General features: G+C 39.6%; 1 protein-coding gene across 1 annotated transcript; it reads left to right on the top strand.

The window, feature by feature from the left end:
* The first annotated feature begins 382 nt into the window (after positions 1–382).
* LOC101410720 (olfactory receptor 7A17-like) lies at positions 383–4,564 on the top strand. Its single transcript, XM_004475361.4, has 2 exons — positions 383–405; positions 3,628–4,564. The coding sequence occupies exon 2, from the start codon at positions 3,635–3,637 to the stop codon at positions 4,562–4,564; it is 930 nt and encodes a 309-aa protein (XP_004475418.2). The 5' UTR covers positions 383–405; positions 3,628–3,634.
* Positions 4,565–9,739: the final 5,175 nt, after the last annotated feature.

Below are 9,739 nucleotides of genomic sequence, written 5' to 3'. Positions count from 1 at the left end.
GACTCCATTAGTATATTGTGCTTCTTATTAGTCCAGTATTATGCTGTTTTTGCCACTATAGGCAGGCATTATGATTTAAAGTCTGGAGATGAGGGTTCACTTTTCCTTTTCGTGATGTTTCTGGCTATTCAGGACTCCTTATCCTTCCAACTAAATTTAATGATTTTGTTTTCAATTTTTTATTTAATGCTGGTGGAATTGTTATCAAGATTGCATTAAATCTGTTTATTAATTTGAGTAGAATGGACATCTTAGTGATATTTAGTCTTCCAATCCATGAGCATGGAATGTTTTTCCTGTTATTTAGGGCTTTTTAATTTGCTTTAACATTGAGTTGCAGTTTTCTGAATACAAGTGCATTACTTCATTGGTTAAGTTTATTCTTTTTTCAGTTTTATCTGTCATATTTTATTTTCACCACTTTTTTGACACTTTTAGTTACTTTTATTGATATAATCTTCATTTCTAGACTCTCTTCCAGGCCTCTCTTTCCTGTCTTTAGTTTTAAGGCTCTAGCACACCCTTTAGTATTTCCTAGAATTCTGGTCTCTTGCTTAGAAATTCTCTCAGTTTCTGTTTATCTGTGAATACTGTAATTTCACCCTCATTTTTGAAAGAGAGTCTTGCCAGATACAATATTCTTGGCTGGAAGTTTTTCTCTTGTAGTATCTTAAATATATCAGACCACTGTCTTCTTGCCTCCATGGTTTCTGGTGAGAATTCAGTACTTAATCTTATTGGATATCCCTTATTTATTATGCATTGCTTTTCTCTTGCTGCTCTCAGAATTCTCTCTGTGTCTTTGGCTTTTGACATTCTGACAAGTATGTATCTTGGAGTTGGTCTATTTGGATTTTTTGGATGGGAGTATGTTGTGCTTCTTGGACAGGGATATCTATGTCCTCCAATAGGGTTGGGAAATTTTCTACCATTATTTCTTTAAATATTCCTTCTGCCCCTTTTCCCTTCTCTTCTTCTGGGACATCCATGACATGTATGTTTGCATACCTTTTGCTTTTATTTAGTTCCCTGTGACCTTGTTCAATATTTTCCATTCTTTTCTTCATCTGTTCTTTTGTATGTTCACTTTAAGAGGCCATTTCTTCAAGCCCAGCAAGCCTTTCTTCTGCCTCCTCAAATCTGCTGTTCTATGGTTCCAATGTTTTTTAATTTCATTGATTGCACCTTTCTTTCTTACAAGATCTGCTATTTTTCTATGCATGCTTTCAAATTCTTATTTGTGCGCATCCAATATCATCTTAATATCTCTTTAGCCATGTCATTGAATTTTTTAAGGAGATTTGTTTGAACATATATAATTAGTTGTCTCAACTCTTTTATGTCATCTGGAGGCTTATCTTTTTCCATTACCTGGGCCATAGTTTCCTGTTTCTTGGTGTGGATTGTAATTTTATGTTGGTGTTTTCGCATCTGGCGTACTTGAATATTTATTCTGGGTGCAGTTTCTGTCTTTAGTTTAGGTCTTCCTATCGTTTTTTCCTTGCTGGTTATGCAGTAGGAGCAAAGCACATAGCTGGTGCTGTAAGCTGTGGAGGCTCAAGCTGCCCTAATTGTGTCAGGGACTGATGAAGCTCCTTCCAATTTTCTACTTTGCCAGGGTTAGGGACAAATTCACAACTCTGTGAAATAATCCACGTGCAGGCCTAAAATGTTCTTGACCAGAGAGGCTGATGAAGCTTCACATCCCTTTCTCCCCTGCCTGGGGCAGAGATCGGGCTACATGTGTGGGCAGCAGTCTATGCAGTGTGGGTCTAAGACGAGTGCAGTTGCCCTGGTAGACTTCTAATTTTCAGTCAATGCCAGCCAGAGTTCTCTGCAGTTATCTGTATAGGCTGGTGCAGTGATCCTGGGCTTCCTCCCTGCCAGAGGCGGGGCTGAAGCCTAGGCTAGGGCTGTAGCCTGATCTGTGTGAAAGAAACTGGTTCCTTCAGACACTGAGAGTGTCAGTCAGCCTAGCTTCCCCTCAGGCTGGGGACAGAGTCAGAATGGCGGCTACTGGCCTCTTTCTGATTGCACTGGTTTTAACCCAGCTGTTCCCAGGGTTATCCCTTAGCCAGCCAATTCTCCCAATTCATAGTCAAAATTGGCAGCCAACCGTCTCTTCTTCCCCTGTTTCTGGGAAATGGAGCTTCCAATTCCCATTACTGAACAGCTCCTGGGGCGGCTTGTGCCACCAGAGCAGGATAATCACCAACCTCCGCAGCTTGGCAGGTAATTTCCTGGAGAAGCTGAAGCAGGTCCCCGCAGCTTCCTTCCTGCTGGAGGTGGCAGTGGGGCCTAGGCTAGAGCTGCAATATGTTCTGAATGGGAGGAAGCCCATCCCCATCAGCACTGGGATTTTCAGTTCACCCCGCTTCCCCTTGTGCCGGGTGCAGAGTTAAAGAGAGCAGCTCCTGGCCTCTTTCTAACCTGGACAGTTGCAAACTTTAGCTGTTCTCAGGGTCATACTGTAGTCCACTGAATTTCCTCATCATAGCAGAAATTGGTGCCCAACTGTCTCTTCCTCCGCCATTTTGGGGAAGTGGAGCTTTCAATTCCAGCCACAGAACAGCTCACGAGGCAGCTTGTGCCTCCAGTGGAGGATGGGCCTCAGCCTCCATGGCATGGAGCACTCTACTTAAGAGTCTTCTCTGTAGACAGACATCTCATCCTTCCACTCCTTCAAGTATGTTACAAGATGCTCTTCTGGCCTCCTGCAGCTGCCAAACAGGTGCTTCAGCAAGCTCCAGAGAGCTATGGGTGTTTGTTAACTGCCCTGTATCAAGCAGGAGCTGACTCTAGGAGCTCCTCACTCTGCCGCCATCTTGCTGGTTCTCCTCCCCTATAGTTTTGATGTGACATTATGTAATCTAAAGCTACCTGAAAAAGTAAAAACATTTAAGAAAACAGACAATATAAATATTTGTGGAAAATTAACTGAAAAGGGGATAGAAATCTACAATCAGAGATTACACAAATATCATCTCAAAGAGGAGAAGACTTGTATTAGTCAGCCAAAGGTGTGCTAATGCAAAATGTCAGAAATGGCGTGGTTTCTATAAAAGATATTTTTTGGGGGTAGGAGCTTACAGATACCAGGCTATAAAGCATAGGTTACTTCCCTTACCAAATGCTATTTCCACCTATTATAGCAAGATGACTGCTCACATCTGCCAGGGTTCAGGCTTACTGAGTTCCTCTCTTCCCAGGGATTGCTTCTCTTTCATCTGTGAGCTCACCTCCCAGGGCTCCAGGGTAAGACTTTAGCACCAAGCTCCAACATCAAAACTCAAACATTAAGAATGCTTCAACTCTATCCTTTTCCATGTCTTTTATCTGTGAGTCCCCACCCACCAAGTGGTGGGGATTCAATGGCCTACTCGCACAAGTGGTTCACCTGCTTACTTAATCAAGAAACCTCTGAATACAATATAATCTAATGTGCCCAGAGGAAAAGATCAGTTTGCAAACATAATCAAATAAATTTTTCAGAATCCCTAACTATATCAAACTGTTATAATTCTAGAAATGATTTCCTTCTCAGTAAAATGCAAATTATGGATATGTCAGTCAGTCCCCTTTCTTGAATATTAGTAATTTTCTTTCTCTATTTCAGAACAATCACACCAATCATATGGACCCAAGAAATGAAACACGAGTTCCAGGCTTCCTCCTGTTGGGATTCTCAGTGGAACCAGAATTGCAGTCCTTAGTCTTTGGCCTCTTCTTGTCTATGTTTATTGTCACCATCTGTGGGAATCTGCTCATCATCCTGGCCACCATCACTGAATCCCACCTCCACACACCCATGTACTTCTTCCTCTCCAATCTCTCCTTTTCTGACATCTGTTTAATCTCCACCACGACCCCAAAGATGCTGGTGAATATCAAGATGCAGAGGAGTGTCATTACCTATGAAGGTTGCCTCACTCAGATTTACTTTTTCATGTTATTTGGAGGTTTAGACAACATGCTCCTCACTGCAATGGCCTATGACCGCTTCGTGGCCATCTGTCATCCCCTGCAATATGCGGTCATCATGAACACTCAGCTCTGCATCATCCTGGTTCTGGCGTCCTGGGTAGTTAGTGCATTGCATTCCTTGCTACAAAGCTTACTGGTTTTGAGACTATCATTTTGTACACACTTGGAAATCCCCCACTTTTTCTGTGAATATAATCAGATTGTCCAGCTAGCCTGTTCTGACACTTTCATCAATGACATAGTGATGTATTTTGCAGCTGGGATGCTAGGTGGAGGACCATTCATTGGCATCATTTTCTCCTATTCTAAGATTGTTTCCTCCATATGTGGAATCTCATCAGCTCTGGGAAAATGGAAGGCATTTTCCACCTGTGCATCTCACCTCACAGTTGTCTCCTTATTTTACTGTACGAGTCTAGGAGTATATCTTAGTAATTTTGCTTTGCATAATGCACATGCAAGTGCACCAGCCTCAGTGATGTATGCTGTGTTTATACCCATGTTGAACCCCTTCATCTACAGTCTGAGGAATAAAGACATAAAGGGGGCTTTGAAAAGATTTCTTAGTGGAAAGCCATAAAATGTTCTTGGTCCTGGATTGAAGAAATGCTGTGAATTCAGAGCTCAAAATCTCAGAGATAGATTTCATGATTCTTTGAAATTTCTGAAACTAAGTCCTAGATTAAAAGGGTCAAATATGGCCCTAATAAGTATGTTGAAGGAAAACTTTAAATCATTCATTCTATGTTAGACACCTTTTGTCTACCATTAATGGTTTCCATTTACATGATATTTTATGCAATGTAGTACAGGAAAGAGTTACATGTTCTCTATTATGTTAATGAAAATTAAATAAGACTCATTTGATTCCTGGAAATAAAATGCCTACCCTTTTTCGAATTTCATTTAAATATGAAAGATTCTTTTGGTTAGTACTCTGCGTGTTTACTATATGATCCAATTTTAGCCTTAAAGTTTATAACCCCTTTCAATTTTCATGAGAAAAGAATGACTTGTGGTGAAGCCCTGCTTCAAAATGTATTCACCAAATGTAATAAATGTGACACAATGATGAAAGAAGTTATTGGTATGGGAGGAGTGGGGTGGGGTGGGGTGTGGAGTATATGAAAACCTCATATTTTTAAATGTAATATACTTTTTGATCTATGTATCTTTAAAAAACAGAATTAAATAAAAATAAAAATAAATAAAACAAAAAGAAGTTTAAATCCTGTCCAATGATTGCCCTGGAAATGGATTTCCCTGAGTCATGGCAATATTTATTCCTAAATAAACCTAGTGTGAATTCAACAACTATTGTTTTCCCATAACGTTAACTCATTAATAGTAAATTTCTAGCACACTTATCTGAAATCATCTGTGAAAGCAGTGTGATCATGAAGGCTGTCTTCAAATATATGAAGGAATCCTAGAAATAAGAAGCTTCTGAATCTTCTGATCATATCTGTTGCCTATTGCTGGATAAAAGGCAATCCTAATACAACTGGTTTAAGCCAATGTTCTTATTGCTTCATCCATTTATGGGTTGGATATTTGTTGATCTCTGCAGAGATCTTCATGGGCTATGTTCATCTGTGTCAGCAGGTAAGTCTCTCCTGATTCTGTCTGGACCACTTTCAAGCTTGTGTGTTTTCTGGATTGATGTAAGTTAGAGTGGCTTTTGCTGAGGCAACTGGTGTCGGCTGCATTTCTATCATTACCTACCAGGTGGAGTTGTTCAATTTCAGTGTCAGGGTTCCAGAAAGAACAGGAGAAACACTTCAAGGTGCCTTGAAACTTGCTGACACTCACAGTACATTATCTTGGCTAAAATATATAAGACCCTTGAAGTTGAGCTCAGAATCAAAGTAGGAGCTCTATAGCCCTATTGAAAAATATGGATTCTGTGAATATTTGAAAATAGGGCCCATCTCTGCAAACTTTCTACCGCACATATAAACCACAATTCAGCAAAGTTCTATTGGAACTTTTAAGACTCAAGACTTCCGCTTCTGCTTCTACATTTAACAAAGAGTTGATTTCTTTTTATGTTTTTTGACTTTTTTAAAAAAATCAATTTTATTGATACATATTAATAAAGCATAAAACATCCAAAATATACAATCAAAATTATTCAGTGTAATCATATATTTGTGTGTTCATAACGTCAACCTTTCTTAGACCACTTTCACTATTCCAATAACAATAAAAATTAAAAAAAAAAAAACTTAGGAGGTACCAGAGATTGAACCTGGGAACTCATATATGGGAAGCAGGTGCTCAAACCATTGAAATACATTTGCTCCCCTGTAGTTGATTTCTTTTGTTTTTAAGATTTATTTATTTATCTATTTTTCTCCCCTTCTTCTGCCCCCACCCTGGTTGTCTGTTTGCTGCACTTCTGTTGTCGTCGGTGACACGGGAATCTGTGTTTCTTTTGTTGTACCATCTTGTTGTGTCAGCTCTCCCTGTGTGCAGCGCCATTCCTGGGCAGGCTGCAGTTTCTTTCACGTTGGGCGGCTCTCCTTATGGGATGCACTCCTTGCGCATGGGGCTCCCCTACTTGCAGGACACCCCTGCATGGCTCGGCACTCCTTGTGCACATCAGCACCGCACGTGGGCCAGCTCCACACGGGTCCAGGAGGCCCGAGGTTTGAACTGAGGACCTCCCATGTGGTAGACGGATGCCCTAACCACTGGGCCAAGTCCGCTGCCTGTAGTTGATTTCTTGATGAAGGTCAGACCCAAATAAATATTTAATAAGCAGACATGAAATTCTCTTTCAGAAAGTTTTGACTCCCTCAAATTAAAATATTACCTTCCCTCTCCTTATCTACAGCACATTATTCTCAGGCTAAGAAAAACTAAACCAGAATAATGGGACAAATAATACACGACCCCGCTGTCAACAACTTACCTTGATGTATAAATATCTTTTAATGTGCCTTTTTTCTGTTCTTTTAAGTATATACTGAGTAGTGTGATTGCCAGGTCATACAACCTGTCTTCCACATCCATTGCCCCATTTCATATCCCCACCTACAATGAATGAGTATTCCTATTTCTCACATCCTCCCCAACACTTATTTTCTGTTTGTTTTTCCGTATCAGCCATTGTAATAGGTGTGAATATTATCTCTTTGTGGTTTTAATTTGCATTTGTGCTAAACTAATGATATTGAACATCTTTTCAGGTGCTTTCTGGTGCTTTTTGTACATTCTTTGGAGAGGTGTATGGCCCAGATTTTTAATTGGGTTGTTTGTCTTTTTGTTGGTAAGCTGAGGTAGTTCCTTATATATTCTGGATATTAAACTCTTTTTGGATATATGGTTTCTAAATATTTTCACCCATTGTGTATTTTGCCATTTGATTTACATGGCAAATATCCTTTCAGTCACAAAAGTTTTTTGTTTTTTTTAAATTTTGATGTGGTCCTGATGTATATTTTTTCTATTGTTGCTTGTGCTTTGGGTGTAAAATCTAAGAAATCATTGCCAGACACATGGTCCTGAAGATGCTTCCCCATTTGTTCTAGGAGTTTAATTATTCTAGCTCTTATATTTAGGTCTTTGATGCACTTGTGATTGATTGTTATACAACGTGTGATTTAAGAGTCTTATTTTTTATTTTTGCATATGTCGATAAAATTCTTGGCTAGCAGTTGTTTTCTTTAAGCACTTATTTCAGCCTGCTTCCTTCTTGCTTAAAAGGTTTCTAAAGCAAAATTGGCACTCAATCTAATTGGGACTCAATTTTTCATAACTTGTTACTTCTCTCTTGCAGCTTTCATTACTCTCTCCTTGACATAAACATTTGATTTCATGATAGATATATAAAGGGTTGTATTTTTATACATATTTATCCTGTTTGGTATTCTCTGGGCTTCTTGGATGTCCATATTCACAACTTTTGCTAAGTTTGGGAAATTCTCTGTCATTATTTCTATGAATAATCCCTCTTCTCCTTCTGGAACTCCCATATTTTATATATCAGTGTGCTTGACAGTGCCCCAGAGATGTCAGGTTATTTCAGCATTTAATGACTCTCTTTTCTTTCTACTTCTCAGGCTGTCTCATTTTTTAAAAAATAACTGTTTTTTTTTTAAAGATGCATAGACCATAAAAAATGTTACATTAAAAAATATAAGAGGTTCTCACACACCTCACACCTCACCCTCTTCACTCCTTCCACATCAAGAACCTCTCATCATTGTGGCTCATTCATTGCATTTAGTGAATACATTCTGAGGCACTGCTGCACCACATGGATTATAGTTTACATTGTAGTTTACTCTCTCCCCCAGTACATTCAGTGGGTTATGGCAGGGTATATAATGTCTAGCATCTGTTCCTGCAATATCATTTATGAAAACTCCAAGTCCGAAAAATGCCTCCACATCTCATCTCCTCCTTCTTCTCCTTGCTCTCTTTATAAAACGTGGACAGTCTCTCCAGATCAATGCTACAGTTTATAACATTACTAGTCACAATAGTTCTATAGTAGATTACAAGTAAGTACACACCAACCCATATATTATTCTTCTATCCTATAGACCCTGGGCTGGTGACGTACACTCCACCTCTGTATCAAGAGGTGCTTAGATCCCACAGAGTTGATGGATGCAATTCTCCTTCTTGGAGTTAGGAACTCTCAGTTCCCTGGTGGACCATCTTCACCTCCCTTATACCTGACCTGTGCAAGTCCAAAAAACCCGAAGAGTAGAAGTTGCAACTCTGCTGAGACTTGAGTTCCTGGTGGCATATGGACAGTCCAGAGATTGAGTCTCCTATGTTTACTCACACCCCAGCACCAACCAAGATTCAGTAAATGTGACAGAAGAGGTATGTGTGGAAAGGTCTCATCTGAGTCCAACTCCATCACACTCAGGAACTCAAATTCTAAAGTGAGGCCCACAAAGAAAGCCCTGAACTCCAGAGTCAGCTGCCATGACCATAGAACCTTTGTGACTCAGTAGTCTTTCTGAAGACTCTTAGCCATATAAATTCATTTTTCTTTACCATTTCCCCATTTTATTCAAGATCTTTTTGTAGTTGCATCACCAGTTAGTGATTGGTAGTAATCCCTTGGGAACAGGGAATCTCATGCCCAGGAGTAATGCCCCGTGGTGGGGGGAAGAAAATACCTTTACATGGTGAGTTTGGCTTAGAGAGTGGCCACATTTGGGCATCATGGAGGCTCTCAGGAGGTAACTCTTAGGAACCCTGCAACTCTAGGCCTAGGTGAAATTTCAAGCTCACAGGCTCCTGTGCATAGGCATCAGTGTGAAGGCCCATCATTGGACCACCCTTCTTCACTGGTCTTTGCTGTTGTATTTAAGGGATTGTTACTGTTCCCTTGGGAAATGTGACAGTGATCCCTTGCTTAGGACCTCAGCATTCCCTCATTTGTTGTTTGCAGCTGGAACTAATATGAAAACCCCAATATATATCCAAATATTTTTATGTACCCTAAATACATGCCCTGGAGAAATCACTCCCAACCATGTGTCCTCCATCAATAACACCCCACAACAGCATTCCCCCACCACCACCATTTGAACCCTTCTGTGGTCCAAAATTTCAAAAATGAAGTGTAATATATTACTAAATCAAATTAATAGGAAAACTAAAGACTAGTGATAGGTATAAAGATTAGAAATAGAATATATATTAATTTAGAAAAAATAATTAAAGTAAAAATAAATTAGGGCATTAAAAATGAAAAATATCATAAACTTTGTTTTTGATGTTTTGC

This window comes from Dasypus novemcinctus, chromosome 30, assembly GCF_030445035.2.
Source record: "Dasypus novemcinctus isolate mDasNov1 chromosome 30, mDasNov1.1.hap2, whole genome shotgun sequence".
Lineage (NCBI taxonomy): Eukaryota > Metazoa > Chordata > Mammalia > Cingulata > Dasypodidae > Dasypus > Dasypus novemcinctus.
This window is presented reverse-complemented; position numbering and strand designations above follow the sequence as displayed.

What these genes read in the sequence shown, in the direction of transcription:
- LOC101410720 (XM_004475361.4), top strand. Translation starts at nt 3,635, where the DNA reads ATGGACCCAAGAAATGAAACACGAGTTCCAGGCTTCCTCCTGTTGGGA.